The sequence below is a fragment of the Mastigoproctus giganteus genome, chromosome 4 (assembly GCF_048544385.1).
Source record: "Mastigoproctus giganteus isolate SK-2022 chromosome 4, ASM4854438v1, whole genome shotgun sequence".
NCBI lineage: Eukaryota > Metazoa > Arthropoda > Arachnida > Uropygi > Thelyphonidae > Mastigoproctus > Mastigoproctus giganteus.
In genome coordinates, this window is record NC_143578.1 from 139,308,578 (window position 1) to 139,329,262 (window position 20,685).

At 34.8% G+C, this 20,685-nt stretch overlaps 1 protein-coding gene across 5 annotated transcripts in view; it reads right to left on the reverse strand.

Annotated features, from left to right (window-relative positions):
• Positions 1–20,685, reverse strand: part of Dab (DAB adaptor protein) — a 246,562-nt gene that overhangs the window by 69,812 nt on the left and 156,065 nt on the right. For all 5 annotated transcript variants that reach the window (XM_090372948.1, XM_090372949.1, XM_090372950.1 and 2 more), the window contains 2 exons: positions 17,124–17,264; positions 2,776–2,865 (listed from right to left, as the gene is read on the reverse strand). In XM_090372948.1, the coding sequence (XP_090229074.1) occupies positions 2,776–2,865; positions 17,124–17,264 (231 nt within the window). The remainder of the gene's footprint in view (positions 1–2,775; positions 2,866–17,123; positions 17,265–20,685) is intronic.

The following is a 20,685-nucleotide window of genomic DNA, read 5'->3' on the forward strand; positions in this document are numbered from 1 at the left end:
GTAGCTAACAAACTGAACGAGTATTTTGCATCAACATATACACATGGAGTTATTCAGTGAGGGGAATGCCAATGGTGTATTAAACTCTGGCAGTGAGCTAAATGATTTTGTAATAACTGAGAGCAAAGTGGAGCAGAAATTGTTGAAAATAATCATAAGAAAGGCACTTGGGGTGGATGGGATCTATCCAGTTATTTTAAAGGAGGCAGCAAAGGAAGCAAACCCTTATCCATAATTATGAGAGCTTCCTTAGACTAATGGGAGATACCCATGCACTGGAGATGTGCAAATGTAACTCCAATTTACAAAGGAGGATCAAAGGGTGACAAGTAATTACAGACCTGTTAGTTTAACTTCTGTTCAGGGGAAATTAATGAAGGCACTGGTTAAAGCACTGCAGGATCATCTAGACAAGACTTCAGTTATAGTTTGGACACAGCATGGTTTTGTTAAGGGGAAGTTTTGTCTGACCAATCTGATTGGATACTATGATGTGGTCCAAAAGGAACTGGATGCAAAGAATAACTTTGATATCATATACCTAAGATGTGTGGATCTTAGGAAGGCTTTTGTTCCACATGGAAAACTGCTGTACAAATGTGTTCCACATGGAAAACTGCTGTACAAATTGGAGAAGTGTGGCATTAAGGGCATGCTGCTATGGATAAAGGGATGGTTGAGTGGAAGAAGACAGTAGTAATCAATGGACACTGCTCTTTGTGGACTAATGTTATTAGTGGAGTCCTACAGGGTTCGGTGTTGGGTCCATTATTGTTTTCTGTATTTATTAATGATATTGATGAAGGTATATCAGGTTTAATGTCTAAGTTTGCAAAGGTTGATAGGGTTGTTAATGACAGTACGCTACTGCAACAGGATCTAGAAAAGTTTAGCAGATGGGCTGAGAGGTGGCAATTGAAGTTTAAAATTTACAAATGTAAAATACTGCATATGGGTGGTAGTAGTAGTAACCCCAGAGTAACGTATGAACTGTGTGGTACTACACTCAGGGTGGTTGAGAAAGAAAAGGACCTGGGGGTAATTGTGCAATAAGTTATGAAGTTTTCTGAGCAGTTCAGATGGTCTGCAAGAGTAGCTCATGGTGTCTTGTCAATGATAAACAGGAATTTTTATAGCAAGGATAAGGAAGTGATTATCCCCTTGTATAAGGCCACACCTTGAGTACACATGTCTGGAGGCCTCGTTTTAGGAAGAACGTAGAGCTGCTGGAACGAGTACAGAGAAATGCAATAAGATTAGTGAATGGAACAAAGGGTTGCTCTTATGAAGAAAGGCTAAGTTTTGCAAATTACAGTGTCTGGAGATTAGGCACTTGCGAAGTGATCTGATTGAGGTGTATAAGGCCTTAAATGCTTTGAGCAAGCTCAATGCTGATGGGATTCTTCCTCTTGCCCAGATTAATTGCCTGAGGGGACATAAATTCAAATTGAGATAAGACAGTTGTAGAATAGATGTGTGGAAATTTGCCTTTAGCCAGTGGGTGGTTGATTGCTGGAACAAACTTCCATCTGTCATTGCAGAAGTTGACAGCTTAAATAAATTCAATGTAGAACCAGACAAACATTTGGAGCAAATAGATGTGTGAAATGGGAAGGGGTTTTTTTTTTTTTTTTTTTGGCTCATGCTGCATAAGCTTGCTTTCTTGCATCATATGCCTCTGCTAATGCTAATATTTTTCAAGGTAGTGGTAAGAACCTCTTAATAACTCTGCTTGCCTCTCTGTGGCAGAACTCATTCTCAAAAGAAATTTGTTTTTGTGGGAAACATTGAGAAACACCTCCTATAATATTAAAAATTCACATTTTGTAACTGTATGGAATAGAACAGTGGCCTTCTATGCTTCAGTTATCTTCACTGCTGATAAAAGCTGATTCCCTACAAAAGTTTTGCAGATTATCTATCTAGTTTAATTCTTGAATTAATCTGGTAAGAATCTGATCCCTTGAATTCTGTATGTAGTTTGGTGCCAAATTCGTATGCCATTTTCTTGTAATTGATTTATTCAACAGAATTTTCATTCTAGTTTGCAGTCCAAAGAAACATCCTTTGGACTTCAAACAGCAGACATCTGATCAAGCAGTAGGTATCAATGATTTAATACCTTATAACCATACATATAAAGCAGTTTCCTTACACTAAACCGCTTAAGCTTTCTTACAATTCAATAATGTTCCCTGTGTCAGTTTCAATTTTGAGATTACATCACATTTAATATCTCTTTTATCATATATCTGTTTCACTTCAGCTTTAATTTATACCCCATTTTTTTCCTTCATTGCGCCAGGAAACTCCCTATTATGTCTCTGAGTTTCAATTAATCACAAGAACTTTACTTTTACATCTTTTTCACCAGGCAATTTATTCTACTAAACAAAGGATGATGCAAATAATAAATAATTGAATTAAGTGATACATAAATATATGTAGAGGATAATACTGTTTCAAAAATAAAGTATTTTTTATTGATTTTTGACAGTTTTACTCAATGCTAGGAAGTCAACTTTTAATAATCTCAAAATAAAAATAAATTATTTAAAAGCATTTATGCACAAAGTTTTTAATTTTGAAAAATTCAATTTCATGAAGAAACTCTCTCCACAAAGCACACCTCTACAGGAAACCAACTACAGAGCACCCACACATTTTCAAGAAACTCTCTTGTGAAAGGGTTAATGGTAAACATGGAGTATCATAGAAATAATGACAAACATAAAACAGTAAAATCTATGTAAAATCTTTTATACTGGTACTCACTGAATAAATTGGCTCTTCTGATATTTTTGGGACTTTTTCAATAGCAGTTTCTTCATTTAAGTTGGTAATTCCATTTTCAAATGAGTTATTCTGAAAATAAGGCCATATATAAATACCTTGCACTTAAAACAAATTACAGGATGATTAAAAATGGAGGGCAACATATTGTAAAGAGGTCCCAAGAAGGGGTAGGGACTAGAGGTATTTTTGGATTTAGAGCAACAACTTTGATAAAATCTTGAACTACATGACACTTCTGTTATTGGAGGTACTTGCATAAACTATCATTTTTCACAAAGTTAATGCATTGATTAATTTGGAAATTGTATACATTCAATTTCCATCTTTAAGAATGATGAGGGGGCTTCCCTCTTCAATAACAGTGGGCAAAAATCTGTTCAAAGCTTGGACATGTGCACATTGTAGAGATGATTTATGTTGCTAATATCTATAGAAGATTACATCAAAAAAGGACAATGTCTTTTTTTAAAGACAGATTGTCCATTGCATTATGGCAGCTATTTCAAAACTAGTCTCTTATTTCAATATCCGCACTGAAACTGACAGATTACACTTTAATTACTGAGCCCCAGTATTAGGAGTTAAAGATAAATGTAGCCTTTGTTATGTGTTTAATTGGAAGTTTTATTTTTGTATACAGCATGACTGTACACTTAGATTTAATAGGTTATTCATTTCATAGTCAATAGATTATCCATTTCACTAACTGAGAAATTGAATAAAAGACCAGTAGTCTTGAAACAGCCATCCCAACAGCGCTTCAGACTTCAGTATAAGTTTACCATGTGTCTGAGTGTATGCTTACTTACTATGGTAAGAATAAACTTTTGATGTAGTATATGCAGTGTGACAATTAACCTCTGGGGGCATACACTACATACTTTGAAGGAACAAGTCCTTAAAGATGGCAACTAAATGCAATGATGCATATGATTTTCAAATTATTTCGCTGCCTGTGTGTTGAAATATAATCCTGTGACCTTTATTTATTGAGTTTTCTAAACAATAAAATATACTAAATTGTTAGGCACGCTAATTTCTTAAATATTTCATTTATATTAGGTGTGTATAAATGAAACAAATTGAAAGAATCAGTGTGATGTAACTAGATGATAATGTGCATGTTATTATGATTGCATCATAGTGGCAGATCTAAGAATTAGGTCCCAGTCCATAAACAAAAATAGGGACCCATGTTTTGTATGATTTCTTATATAACTAATCCAGTAAAAAAATAAAATATTAAAATTATTACTATAATTAATACCACTCATATACCACATGAAATTAATAATATAATTCAAATCTACAACTGAACTTATTAAGCTAATTGACTAAATCACTACACAATTTAAGGTGACGTTTCAGGCATCTTACCAATAACCATCATCAGACCATGCTGTTGGGGGACAGAAATATAAAGGGTTACAAATTTGAATATTACAATAACAATTAAAATATATACAATTCCAATAAGTTAATTAATTGTGGATAATAAGTCTAAAGTATTAAGATTGAATTACCATTATAATAGAATTACCATTAATATACTATTATAACAGTAATTCAATGTAACATTGAAACACATGACTTGAAATACATGAAATACAAATCTACAACTGAACTTGTGGAATCATGTGTTGTGAAGGTGAACAGTTGCACTGCTTTGTGCTCTGCTGAACTTCAAGTAATAAATAATATTCCTTCAAATGACAATAAGATATCACTGGAATCTGTGCCATCACATCTGTAAATACAGCTTTATCATGAACAATGTTTGTGCTGGTAAATAGATAATTTATATTTATTTTTCATGTTTCGAGGTTCTTGATGGCCCTTGGTATTCACATATCCCTTCATAGCATTTGTCAACTACAGTTAGCTCAATAATCCTAGTCTAAAGAAATCTCATTTTCTCTAATTAATGAAGGCCAACTGTTCACTCTCGGTGAACTCCTGAGGACACTTATCGGAGTTGTCATTATTAACATCAATACGTCATGAACAATAGTCACTTTCTTTCTTTGCATCTGCTCTAACAGAAGAAGGTCAAACTTATACTAATCTGTAATAAAGTGAATGTGGCCGGTCTCCATACGGAAAATGCTCAGGATGCTCTCACATTTTTGAGATGTCAAAAATTAGCTAACGAGAAATACGTCTGTACCCACTGTCAGAAGTTATCTCCACAGAAATCTTTAATTTCACCTGAGAAACCTGGATCCATACCTCTAGACATGTATCAAGCCCAGAATCCTGAGGACACCACACTGACCACTGATATTGAAAGTGCTATTCCATATGCCTCAGATTAGATGAATTGGAAGATATACCCAGAGAAATCAGTAGTTCAGAAGAGATCCACATGACTAAGTGCACTATGCTCTCTATGAACATAAATTCAATATCCACTTCTGCTGGATTCCTAGCCACAGTAGGATTAGTGGAATTACTGATTTGGCTGACACTGCAGCCATATCAGTAATTTCCACTAATAATTATGGACTGTCAGCTTCTATACAGGCTACAGGCATATTATACACAACAAGATTCACTCCTAATGGCAGAATTTGTGGCATAGACAGACAACACATAAATTATATCAGCTAAAGCCTGTAATTGAAACATAGCGGTCTAGTCTGCACAGGAATAGCAAAGAAGTTGTTCTTGCTTGACTCCACATAGGGCAAAGTCATCTTACACATTTGTTCCTGCTGAGGACTGATGACCTTCCTATGTGGGACTCACCATTTTAACTGTAAAAAATTTTAATTGATTGCTTCAATTTTACCTATGCTTGGAATATGTGTTACCACTTTCACACATCTGATTGGACCTTATACACTCAGATTTTATTAGACAATGACCACAGGTCAGATGTTTTTAAATTGTGAATTTTGCAAATAATGTTTTCCACTGCACTGTGGGTTGCAGAAATGTTCAAAATGCATTTGTTAGATGGGATATATATCTCTGTGAATGAAATCCAATAAAAGGCTCCACCTGATATACCTAATTGCCACAAATATCTTCCCAAGAGGTAAAATGTGTAATTAATGGAAATGGCAATCATGACAACCAAACATATATTTTATTGCATTTACGTGTACAAATTGAAATGACAAGTTAACGTAATAGTTTTATGTACTGTAAATCAGCAAAATCAGTCTTCAATATTTTGTTGTTCTTCCTCGAGCTACAATTACAGCCTTGCAATGATCTGGCATAGAGTTAATCAATTTTTGGATATACAATTGCCCAATTTTGTGGTACCACACCCTTACAATGCTCTCCTGCAGCTGAATCTTACTCGTTGGCTTCTTCTGAGCAATTTTAGATGAGATTATGTACCAGCAATTTTCAATAGAGTTCAAATCTGACTGTTGCCGGGTCAGTACAACACTGTAATGCCAGCATTTCTGAGGTATGACTGCACCTTAAGGGAGAAAAACAAGAGAAAACATTGATGTATGTTTTAAGTTTTGTGAGACAAGAAGACAAACTCTTCATTAAATCTAAATAGCATAAAACTTAACCAGGCGCCTCCGTAGCCAGGTGGGAAGGAGCAGCAGTGCATAGCACACACTTCTTGATTAGACCAGGGTTCGAGCCCGTCACCACCAAATATGGAGGATGCGGAAAGGTCAAGGGAATGATCACTGCATATTCCCGGAGCAATATGGCCTTAGTTGATGATGCTCCTAAAAATCAAATAACAAACTTAACCAGTTTTGCTGTGTGGCAAGGTGCTGAGTCCTGTTGAAAAATGCAGTTTTGTATGTCTGTGTGGTGATCCCTAATAACGGGTTTCAGGCACTCCTCCAAGAAGTAGTGTAAGTTTCTGCATCCACCGTTCCGTTAATAAACTTAATTCATCCCACCCCTTTGCTTGTTATGCATCCCCAGGCCATATGACTTGCGGGGAACTTTACAGTCGGTGTTATGCAGTCAGGATGGCATGCCTCCGATTTTCATCTTCTGACATATCGCTTCCCATCCGAGCCGTGCAGGCTGAATTTCAATTTGTCAGAAAAGATGACTGTGTCCCATTGCTCTTTTGTCCATGAAACATGCATTTTAGCCCAACCAAGTCGCTTCTACCTCATTTATTGGGTCAACAAAGGCTTCTTATTTGGCCGATAGGCATGAAGACCACATTCCGACAGTCGTTTTTTGGATAGTTCATACACTTGTTTCAACACCAGAGGCTATCTCAAAGTCCAGTTTTAGATCAGGAGCACTAGCATGGCGATTACAAAGGCATAGATGTTTCAAATATCGATCTTGGGAAGGTGTAGTCACTCTCTTATGGCCTGATCCAGGTCTTCTCTTCACATCACCGGTTTCACATTTTAATTTCATCACCTGGGATACTGTTGACTGGTGGCAGCCTAGAAAGCCCTTCTTGTGACAGAGCAACAGCTACGCTTTTTTTTTTTTTTCCCTTGGTGTCAACTGAACATATGGAGCCATGCTTACACTTCTGCAAAACAGGATACTAATAAACACGTATACCCTTTCAACACCGTATTTATAGAAACGGCTGATGCAATACCTTCTTTGCAAAAAAAAAAAAAAAAAGACCAATCAAACACTATCTTATACATTTCACTACAAATGTTACTTTTTTAAGGTGGTGCAGTTTTTTTTGCCCACCACTGTATATATAATTTAGTGCATGTAATTTTAGTTTGAGTATACTACCATTTATTCTATTTTCCTTTTTTTGGCTAATACTGTATGGGCTTGCTTTCTTGCATTGTGTGCCACTGCTAATGCTAAAGAAGCTAGTGAAGAAGTAACTTTGGCAAAGGGAAAGAAAGTCAACATGAGAACCATGCGAACTTCGGGAAAACTTACCGGACAAAATCGGGAAACGATTTTGCCCGGTAAGTTTCTCCCTGCATTCTCGGTAAACAGATGGTACGTGTTATCGGTAGTGGCAGTAGAAGTCGATAACAAAGTATTGATTAGTTTTTTCTCATTATTAAAAGCAGATTATCGTAGTTAATGAGTGCAATGCCTCTGTGGCAGAAATTTACTTATTTGTATACCCTTCAGACTGCCTCAGTCTTAGGGTGTTTATCTCCCCCCTTCCCATTGTTTTAACCTGATAGCAAAACGACTTCTACAGCCACTACCTACAACACGCACCATCTGTAGAAGTCGTTTTCATATCAGGTTAAAACAGCGGGAAGGGTTGGATAAACACCCTAAAACTGGGGCAGTCTGGAGGGAGTACCCGTAAGTAAATTTCAGCCCACTCATGAACTCCAATAATTTGCTTTTAATAATGAAAAAAAAAAAAAAAAACTAATCAATACATTGATATCAGCTTCTACTGCAAATACCGATAACATGCACCATCTGTTTACCAAGAATGCAGGGAGAAACTGTGGAAGCTGGAAACTATTTTGCCCGGTAAGTTTCCCATGGTTCTCGTGTTGGCTTTCTTTACCTTCGCTTTAACTTCCTTACTTATGCTAACAATAGAAGCAAAGGGATGAATCATATTGGTCCACTAGTTATGAATTATATCAACTGTTGAAGATCCTATTCAGGTTGCTGACAAACTGAATAGATATTTTCCATCTCTACATTCATACACGAAGAATTTTTTTTTAGTGATGGTGATGTCAGAAGTATATCATATTCTAAGAGGGATCTGAATGATTGTGTGATAACTGAGAGGACAGTGGAAGAAAAACTGTTGAAGCTAAATGTAAATATAAGGTACCTGGGGCTGATGGGATCTATCCAATTATATTAAGAGAAGCAACAAAAAAGATACAGAAACTTTCAGTCATAATAACAAGAACATCTCTGGATTTGGGGAAGTTGGCTTCTGTTTCAGGAAAAATAATGGAGTTACTGATTAATGCAGGATCATCTAGACTGGAATGCATTTACATTACAATTCCAACATGGATTTGTTAAGGGGCAATCTTGTCTGACCAATCTGATTGGCTGCTATTAGGATATAATAACAAAGAAACTAAATGAAAAACAGTTTTGACATCCTATATTTAAATTTCAGTAAAGCTTTTGACACGATTCCACGTGAAAGACCGCTGTACAAATTGGAGCAGCGTGTCATTGTGTTACTGCTATGAATAGAGATATGGTTGAGTGCATGAAGCCAAAAGGTGGTTATCAATGGGTACTGCTTTTTTTGTTCTTCTGTTTTTAGTGGTGTTTACCAGGGTTCAGTGATGAGCCATTGTTAATTTCAATATTTATTAATGATATTGATGAAGATATATCAACCATAATGTCTAAATTTGCAGACGATATGAAGGTTAAAAGGGTAGTTAATGACAATAATCAAGGTATGTTACTGCAACAAGATGTAGAAAAATTAAGATGGAATGAGCACCATTTGAGGTTTGTCAAAGTACTTTGCATTGACAAATGGAAAGTACGGTGTAGCAGTAATCCCAGAATAACATACCATCTGTGTGGTAACATACTTAGGGTAGTAGAGAACAAAAAAGACTTGTGGGTAATTATAGAGTCAGACATGTCTGAGCAGTGCAGAGGGACTGCTAGGACAGTTCATGAGGTTTCGTCAATGATAATACAGGAATTTTACCAGTAGGGATAAGGAGGTGTAATTATTCCTTAGTATAAGGCAGTGGTTAGGCTATATCTTGAATAATGCATACAGGTTTGGAAGCCTTATTTTAGGAAGAATATGGATCTGTTGGAAAGGATTCAGAAGAGCAATGAGATTTGTGAGGAGGGGGAAACAAATGGGTCCTTTTACCAAGAAATACTTAAAATCTGAAAATTTCAGCATCTGGAAACTAGACACAAGGAAGGAGGTATGACTGAAGTATTTAAGGATTTGATTGGATTAAGTAATCTAAATGTTGATGGTATCCTTGCTGTTTCTCAGATAACTCATAAAAGGGGATATAGATTTAAATTGGGAAAGGACAGTTGCAGGATAGGTGTTCGCCTTTAGCCAGAGGTTACTTGATTGTGGAACAAACATCCATTGGTGTAGAAGTGGGTGGTCTGAATAAATTCAAGGAGGGGATAGACAGATGATGTGAGAAGTTTTTTTTTTTTTTTTTTTTTGGCTGATGTTGTATAAGCTTGCTTCCTTGTATCATTTGCTTCTACTAGTACTATTAAGAGGACTGGGCATTTGTTTCCATGTCATAGCCCTACATCATCCATGATTCATTACCAGTTATATAGAAGAAACAGTGTTGTTCAGTTGATGAAGATCAGGACATATAAGAACTGTACTATCTTCTAATGATCACAAACTTGGCATAAATGAATTATCTTGTGATTGCCATGTCCCATAAGAATACCAATTTCACAATCAGAATGTCTCATAATGGGGTATTTTAACTTTCCAGATGTTTATTGGAATTTGTGGGTTGGTCACTCACACACTTGCAAGACTAGTGTGGATTTCTTGGATGACTATTTTCTACAGCAGCATGTTAGAGAGGCAACAAGAAGAAACAATACTCTTGATTTGGTTATCAGCAGTGATTCTTTGTGTATCAAGAAACTGCAGGTAAAAGACCCTGGGTGGCAGTGATCACAGTATACTAATTCGGAATTCAATTTTACATAACTAGGGTAAAGGGAAAAGCTTTTGCTTTCGAAAGGGTGACTACAGTGGTCTTGGGAAATTTTTAAATTGTGTGCAGTGGGACCAACTGATGATATTACCAACAGCAAATTCTAAATGGGATTTATTCAGGGAACTAGTCAAAGACACTACTAGGCTTTTCATACCAACAAAGAAATACTGTTCAAGGCTTAGACCCAAATCGATGTTAGATGAACTATTGAGACATGTGGCATGGAAGAAAAATGCATGGGATGCACATAAATTATGAGGTGATACAGAAACCTATGGTAAATATAAATTAGTCTGTAATCAAGTCACAAAGTAAGTTAGGCAAGCTAAGGCAGATTATGAGAAGTCTCTGGCAAAGTATGCAAAGAAAGAGCAAAGACTTCTATGCCTATATTAACAGTAGAAGGAAGGGGTTGAATCACATTGGGCCAATTGATGACTATGGATCAACTGTTGATGACCCTGTTCAGGTTGCTGACAAATTGAATAGGTAATTTGCATCTACATTCACACATGAGGAATTCTTTAGGGAGTGGATGCCAGAAGTTTATCAAACTTTAATGAGGATCTAAATGGCATTGTAATAACTGAAAGGAGAGCAGAAGAGTAATTGTTGAAGATGGATATAAAAAAGGCACCTGGGGTGGATGGAATCTATCCAATTATATTAAGGGAGGTAAGCAAACCCATAGCCATAATTATGGGAGCATCTTTGGGTTCAAGGGATGTCACTATGGATTGGAGATTTGTGAATGTATCCCCATTTAATAATGGGGGATCAAAAGGAAACATGAGTAATTAGACCTATTAGCTTGTCTGTTCCATGAAAATTAGCTTGTCTGTTACATGAAAAATAATGGAATCACTAGTTAAAGAGGTAATGCAGGACTACTGGACAGGTGTGCAATTATACTACACAGATGGATTTGTTAATTGGCAGTCTTGTATAACCAACCTGACAGGTTACTATGATGCAGCAATCAAGAAACAGGATGCAAAAAATAACTTTGAAATTATATAAATTATATACTTCATATGCATCATTTGGCATTACTACTACTACATTTGTATACATAATTCAATGTGGTAACCTTTCTGAAAGGTTATCAAAAATCCTTAACTATTTTATAGCATGGTTGTGGTACACTACAGCCTCAGCTGCTTTTCACCAGAAAAACAAATCTTCTTCATCATCTCTTGCAGTGTCGCTATTTTAATGCTGTACTATCACAATGTTTTCTGGGATCAGGGCTGCCAACCACATGAGAAAAAAAAACTCTGAGTTGCTTTAACTGCAGCAAACCATTTTGTGCCATTTTATTATAATAAAATTTTAATTGAGCTTCATAATCATGTGAATAATTTATAGACACCCTGTATCTACCAAAGGCTAGAAACTTATCAAAGAATCCTTGCAGCATTGCTTTATGATACAAGGGTTGTTTGATTTATATATGTTGATTTTAAATATATATATATATATATATGGAATGTTTCAATTAAAACATATGTACTAGCATATATGTGTTAAAATGCACTGGGATTTATCTTGCTTATTTTTAGGTTTAGGATGTTCGTCTTATTTGCACCGAAATTTTTTAATCTTGTTAAAACTAGATTAAGTATTACCATTTAGCTTTTATTATTTCTAAATTTACTGAAATTTTGCCTAATCACTCATTTTTTACCTCACTGGGGAAGTTGTTCCCCTTGTCAGTTTTATCTGAAACGTTATCAGTGTATACTTCTGAAACCAATGCAAACAGATTTTATTTGAAGGAAAAAACAAATGGGATGTCAAATTTGGTAGTCACATTTACAATGTGTGAACAGCTAGCTGTACAAGGACAGTTGTCACATCTCCTGCAGATAATGACAAATAATCTTTTAAAAAAAATTGTAGTGGAAAGCAACAATTTTGTGAAAAAGAAGTTAAAAAAAACACAAACAAATGTGCAATAAATTTATTATCAGGAAATGTAAAAAAAAAAAAAAAAGTGATAAATGAAACAGGAATAGATATTTTGGTGATAACTTTGCGAGTTTGGCTATTTGTTATCAAAGATCAGTTATCAGTAATGTTCAATAGCACTGTATGGCTGCTGATATTATTTCCACAAATGAAAGGTAATGTAACTAATAACCATGGCAGATTCAAATAATTTTAATTTCTTTTAAATAATTTTAAAAGAGAAGATACACACCACACAAATAATTTACAACATTCTACATTGTTTATAGGAAAGAATGGCATATCATGTAATAACTTAAATGATACAGGCATTATGGTTTCAAAAGCAAGTGGAAGCCACAAGTACAAAATGGCAGAAAATATTTGAGGGCATTCACAACAAAAAACTGATGGAGACTGTTCCATGAAGATTAGAGGCTGTCATAAAGGCTGAAGGTTTTTCAGCATATGTTATTAGTTTTCCTGTAAATAAAGGTTAGTTATGGAAAGATTTTTACTCGGCAGAACATTTCTGATTTAAAAAAAAAAAAAAATACAGCTGGGGAGGTATCACGTACATTCTAATGAAATTTGAAGGTAATATTTAACATAATTAAAATTTATTGTTTAAAAAAATCATTCTGTGTGCTCTCTTTGTAGTCCTCACATATTTATAGTGTCAGGATACTGAATCCTACAGTAAATGCAAGCTAGCCTGTAATCAAGTTACTGAGGAGATTACACAGGATAAGGCACATTATGAGAATTCTTTGCATATGTTAATGCTAGATGAAAGAGATAAATCATATTAGTCCACTGAATATGAATGGTATACATCAGTTATATTGTACAGACTGCTAATGATAAACTGAATAAATTTTTGCAGCAATATTCACACATGAAGTGTTTAGAGACAAGGTTAGCAGAAGTCTATCTAACACTGATTGGAAGTTAAATGATTTTATAATAATGTAAAGGAAAATGGAAGAGAAATTGCCACAGCTAATAATGCACATCAATTACATTAAAAGAAACAAAAGAGGTAGTTAACTCTTTAACTATAATAACAAGAGCATCCTTAGATTGAGGAGAGATACCTGCAGATTGGAGACATGCAAATATATCTGTTATTCAAGAGTGGTTCAAAGGGTGTGGGTAACTACAGACCCGTAAGTTTGATCTGTTCAAGAAAAATTAATGGAGTCAACTGTGAATAATGTAAAACATATTGACAGGAGTGGGGCCATAATGTAATCACAGCATTGATTTGTTAAAGGAGATATCAGGCATGAAATCCCTTTAACTAATCTGATTAGCTACTACAAAGGAACTGCATGTAAAAAAAATAATTTTGCCATACCATACACAGACTTTGGTAAAGCTTCTGATAACTGTAAACTGGAGCAATGTCGCATTTGGGAAAGTTATTACTATAAGTGAAGGGACAGTCAAGTTTTAGGCAGTGATTATTATGGTCACTGCTCTTCATGGACTAATGTGACATGTTGGGTACCACAAGTGGTCAGTGTTGGGCCTCTACTGTTTTTAATTTTTATTAATGATATTGATGCAAGTATTTTAAGTTTGTTGTCTAAGTTTTTATAATGATACAAAGGTACTGATATACAAAGGTAATGATACAAAATTATAATGATACAAAGGTGGCAATAATCATGACATGGTACTTCAAGAAAATCTAGATAAGCTAAGAAGATGGGCATTAAAAATGGCAACTGAAGTTTAACATTATTACTATATTTCAGTAACAGTAGTAATCCTAGAATAACATACCATTTTGGTAGCATGAAACTGATGGTAGTTAAGGAAAAAAGACCTTTTGTAATTTACACTTCAACATGAAATTCTTTCAGCATTGCAAACAGGCTGCTAGAATGGCACATAGTGTTCTATCTATGATATATAAGAACTTTGCCAGTAGGGCCAAAGAGGTGATTATCCCAGTGATTGAGAAGGCCACATTAGCATTAGTTGAGGCATATGTTGCAAGAAAGCAAGCTTACACAGCATCAGCCAAAAAAAAAAAAAAGCGTTCCCATTTCCTAACCCAAGTTTAGGGAGTACATTTATCTGTTGCAGTTGGTGCAGAGAAGAGCAACAAGATTAGTGGGGCACTAACAATTGCTCTTAATGAGAAAGACTGCGATTCTGTAAATCGTAGTCTCTGTAAACTAGGCATCTATGTGGTGTTCTAATCAAAGTTTACAAAGTGTGGCTGTTAATAATTGAGTCTGTTGCAATAAAATAAATATAATGAAATGTTTCATACCTTACAAGTTACCTCCTTCAAAATAATTGCCTTGGGCTTGCACGCACTGTTCCATGTTTCTTCCAAGCACAGAAGCATTTCTGGAAGTAATCTTCTGAAAACCCTTTTAACACTTAATTTGTTTTTTTTTCTGATTTTCATTGGACTGAAAATGGGTTTCCTTAAATACACTTTTCACTTTAGGGAAAGGGAAAAAAATTGTAAGGAGCTAGGTCTGGAGAGTAAGGCACAAGGATTTTTGACTAGAAACTGGCAAACAGAGATCATGTTGTATACTGGAGCATTTTCCTGATGTAGCGTCCAACCATCCTTCCACAATTCAAGTCTCTTCTTCATGTAGTCTTGTCAATCAGATATACTACACAGAACTTCAGTGTAGTATATCTGATTGACAATCTGATTTGGTGGGATATATTCAGCCATAATTCCTTTAATATCAAAGAAAACAAGATGTATCGTTTTCATTTTTGATTTTATTCTTGCTTTTTTTTGGTCTTAGGAACTGTTTTGTATTCTACTGCATTGACTGTCTTTTAGCTTCTATAACAAAAACAAATGGCCAACTTTCATCGCAAATAATTACAGTACTCAGATAGTCTGGATTTTCAATTTTTTAAAAACATCTTCACAAACTTGGAGTCTTCTCATTCTTTGATTTTCATTCAAAATTTTTGGCACCATCTTGGCACACTTTTCTCATGTCTAAATTTTCAGTTAAAATTTGTATATTTCTTTGTCCATATTCTGATGCAACCATTTTAATGCTTAAATGACAATCACTTCTAATCAATGTCCTTACCTGGTCATTCATCATCTTCCACATTTTCTCCTTCTTAAAATCTTTTATGCCATTCAAACATGCAAGCTCTTGACAAAGTATATTTCCCATAAACTTGATGTAACAACTCATAACTTTCAGTTGGTGTTTTCTTTTAAGTTTTGTTAAAAATTTGAGGTTGAGTCATTGTTTGATTCTTTTGTCTATATTTTTTTCTGGAAAACTGCAAAAACACACTGTGCCTTTTTTTGAAAGGTAGTGTAGTGACTGTGCATGCAGTTTCTTTATTTAATAGCCATACCTTCTTTAAGGCTTTAAAGGGTTAAGTAAACTGAATGGTGTGGAATCTTTACTCTTTTCAAATGGTGCACACAAGGAGTACAAAAATTTTAAACTGAAAACAAATTGGGAAAAACTACTGGAAGAAATGTTTTTTTTTTTTTTTTTTTTTTTTTTTGACTGGTGTTGTATGAGCTTTGCTTCCTTGCATCATATTGCTAGTACTACTAATACAAATACATGCTCTTCCAAATTCAGTTTGTGATCCAAAAGAAGTAGAAAAAAGTTACTGATCTCCTCAAGGGAAAGAACTTCAGAATCAAAAATTTATGGCAAAAGCAATTCTAAAATGCAGTAAAACGTCAGTTATCCGGACTAATTTGAAAGGCTAATTTTTTATTTTTTATTAACGGTATAGTATTTGAGTTAAATATTTTTTATGCTACAAGTTTTATTTCTGTCTTTTTTTTTTTACGCCGTATATCTGGTGAAATGTTGGATTAAGACTGATGGATTTTCTTGGAAACCATGAGTGATAGTTTAGTCATTTGCTTCTGTGAACCCAATTTTCCATGACATATTGTGTTCTCTTCTTTACATATTATGTTTAGCTTAGCTCCAGATTTGGTAAGAATAATATCGGCTCCAAACTGTGTGATTTATTATTTTTCTCAGTGTTTTTTTTTTTTATTTTATTATTTATGTTTTTTTATGGTAAAATGTCAACAAAAAGAAATAGCACTGAAATGGGTAGAATGTGATATAATCAAATTGATATTATTAAGGAACTTGAGAGATTTAGCAGCAAAAAAAATAGGTCACAACAAACGAAACAAAAAACAATCAAACATTATTTTAAAAAAATTGCTTTAAATTTTTTCTACATAAAATTTGCAGTAAAAACCTATCTGAATATAGATAGGCCTACATATGTAAATGTGTGAATTTTTATGTATAAGTTATTATTATTGTTTTTTTAATTAAATAAATTCATTTTTTTCACACTATTTAAAGTCTTTTTCTTTTACCTTAGTAAAAGAAAAAGACTTTAAATAGTGTGAAAAAAATGAATTTAGTTAATTTTACCTTACGTTTGATTATCCAGAAAATTTTGCTATCGGGAAGAGGCCTGACATTAATTATTCCGGATAACTGATGCTCTACTGTAGTTGAAACAAGCTTGTAATAAACCCTAGGCAAGTTATTCTCATGCATGCATAATGTTTAATGTTCCTCTATTCTGTCTTGGAAAAAAGGATATTATTTATTCCTTCAGAAATTCAGTTATGTTTTAGATATTCTTATCAGTTATAAATGAATAGGAATTTAAGATTTTTTCTCTATGAGAATATTTTTCTCTATCAACAATATTCATTACAACAAAAAAAATTATCATGTATAACTATATAATAAATTCAAATTATACCTTTCCTTCTTTCATTTCTTTAATCTCTTTAAGTTCATTCTGCCAATCTTTTTGAAGCTGAATTACCTTTTCAATTTCTAGCTTTTTCATTTCTAATACTACTTGAAACAGGTCTCTCAATGCAATTACCACCTGTGAAGCCTGGAAAAAAAAAATTGCGAAACCTGCTCATTTTCAATTGCAATATATAACAATATACTATTAGAGAATTCACTAGGCATCTGTATGCATGTGTTCTGAAGGTATTGAAGGAGTTTATTCTGAAGGTTTATTATTTAGGAATTATATTCAGATTTTGGTTAACACTGCTGCTATTCAAAGTTATATTGTTTTCTATTGAGAGCAGGGCTGGTAAAATGAATTCTCATTTGGGGCTATAAGGAATAAAAGTATAATAAATATTACAAATAAGCTTTTACAATGAAATTTTCTATTTTTTTCTCTGGTAGATGAGCCTTGTATGTTAAATCAAGGTACATACAGTGATCATACTGTACTGATGTGGGATTTATTTAAAGATATAATTACTGTGAAGGGGGTAAAGGAGAACTTTGCTTTCTCAAAGGTAATTATAATGGTCTTAGGTAGTTCTTTCACTGGGACCAAACATACACATAAGGTGGCATAAGTTATATTGAGAAAGGATGGTTGCAGGATAGATATTTAGTATTAGCCATATAGTGCAAGAAAGCCACAGGCTTTTGCTGCACAATAAGCAAAAAATATGCAAAGCTTTGTTTTCAGCCAGTTGCTGTGGAAGTGGGTAGTTTAAATATATTTAAGGAAGAATAAAAAAATTATTAAATCATTTGTCATTGCTAATACTAACAGAATACTCTTTTACCATGAGTTTCTGAAAGGTATTGCACTACTTTCAAACAAATGGCATCACCAAAAAACTAATCTGAAATTTGAAAGATGAGACACTGCTATGACATGTGCAACCCCCTCCTCATCTAATAGTAGGAATCAGTGCATCCAACATAGTTGGCAATAAAAGAAGCTGTTCTATATATGACATTGCTATGCAATGTAAAAAAAGTGCTCTTAACGTATTTAATATAACAAACACTAGTGGGCTACTTAGAATATGAAAAAGCACTTGGGCTATTCTGTCCGTTTATGCATCTTTGTAACCAGCAAATTTTATGTTTATAATAATTAGAGTGCATTTCTATGTATTTCTATGTATTAAGGCCTCTGTAGCTTAGTGGTCAGGAGCAGGAGTTCAAGCTGCTGACTGCTAAATACGGTCGATCTGCCAACCTGAAATGGACCAACGTGGCAGATTACGGTCCATTTCCCTCAACATGAATTGTTGAGGAGGCTTCCATCCTGCAGTGGATTGATAATGGCTGCAGTTTACCTTTTTTTTCCCCCCTATGTATTAAATAGTCTACTCAGTTTTTTCTATAAAAATGATCAACTCAATCGTCCTATGTGTAGAAATTGTGACACTATTTTAACAGTCCGTCATATTTTAATTGAATGTCCGTATTTTTATAATGATCGTCGTTTATGTTTTAGCCATCTGTCTGATCCTTATACACTCAGATAGATTTTATCGGACAACGACAACATGTCAGCTGTATTTAAGTTTTTACAACTTATTAATCTAAATAACTTTATCTAGAATGTTATTATCGTTTTATGCTTTATAAACTTTTTATATCGTATACTCCTTTACAATAATATATAAACAATTATAATATTATACTTTTATATTTCACACCTTTTTGACTTGGCGCATTATAGCCTTAGACGCTAATGCACCATAAAATCCTAAAACAACCAACCCGACTATCCTGGTTTCTAGCTCAAAATGACCTTATAAATCCAGTGGCAGTGTGGCTTCGGTGAAAGCAGATCCACTCACCCTTCTAATTAAGACAGAAGTAAACATCCATGATGCCTTCATACAGAAAGAACATCTTGCCGTGGTCCTCTTTGATATTGAAAAAGCCTTTGGCACTGTTTGGAGATATGGTATAATGCGAAATCTATATCGATCTGGGGATTATGCAGATACCTACCACAGTTTATCAGAAATTTCCTACACCACCACTCATTTCATGTTCACAACCACTTATTATTATTATTATTAGCCATATGGTACAAGGAAGCCTGAGGCTTACGCTGCACCAGAAAAAGAAAAAAAAAAAAAAAAATTTACCCCGAGAGAGAGAAAGTAGAAGGGACCAAGAAAAAGAATTATGATATCCAGATGTGAGCCCCTGGGGTTATCTTCAAAGTTCATACAGGAAGAAGGGGTCCCACAAGGATCAGTGCTAAGTGCTACACTCTTTAATAAAATAATGAATTTAATAACACAGGACCTGCCACAAATAATATCCACTACCCTGTATGCCGATGACTTCAGTATTGCCTGCCATTCGCCTAATATGCAAATGGTAGAAAGACAGTTGCAATATGCCATCAACAAAATAGCTGAATGGACCCAAAACAACGGTTTTCGCTTCTCACCCCAAAAGACTGTTGGGATACATTTCTGCAGGAAGCATAACCTACATTTACACCCAGAACTTTGAGAAGAAAATCAAATCATACCTGTGGTCCCTAGTGTCCGCTTTCTTGGTGTGATATTTGACCAAAAACTCACTTTCCTTGAGCATATAAAAATGCTCTGGATTAACTTTCTTAAAAAGCTTAACGTCTTAAGAGTCCTATCAGGCACAATGTGGGGAGCCGACGGTTACACACTACTCTATCTCTACCATGTATTAATACAGTCACATCTAGACTATGGTCTGTAGTTTATAGCTTTGTTAGACCAAGTGCTTTATTGTTGGCTTGATCCTGTATACCACAGTGCTCTTCGTCTTGCACCGTACTGTACATCACCTGTCCAGAGCCTATATGCTGAAGCACACTCCCTGCAGCTATGCAGACAAATGCTTTTATTACACTATGCAGCAAAACTCAAAGGGCATCCAAACCACCCCACTTGGAATGGACTTTTCTCTCCTAAATGGGAAAACCTATGCAGAGCCTATTCCTCTATAAACCCACCAACCGGGGTACATCTTTGCTCACTGCAGGCCAACTGGCAAATTTAACCTAAATAAGATACAGTCCACCGCCTCTCATACAATCCCACCTTGGACATACTATATACCACCATGCAACTTTTCATTGACAGCTTGGGGAAAACACACCTTATCTCAATTTAACATACTACAAATACATGCAGCACTGAGAACCCAGCATGGCCAGTACAAGCCAATCTACACAGATGGGTATAAAACTGACAATCATGTTGGTGCAGCAGCAGTATTTCCTAACATTACTATATCCAAGAAACTCCCTACTGAATGTAGTAGCTATACTGCAGAACTCTGTGCTATCCACATAGCCTTAAATTAAGCTCTCTCAACAACCATATTACACAGTGTTATTTATACAGACTGCATTAGTGCTCTCCAAACTATACAGCAGAATCCGAAGAATGATAACCCCCATACTTAGACAGATCTGGAATACTCTGACTAAATTAAACCAGAAGAAGAAACAAGTTCTCTTTTGTTGGATCCCTGGTCATGCT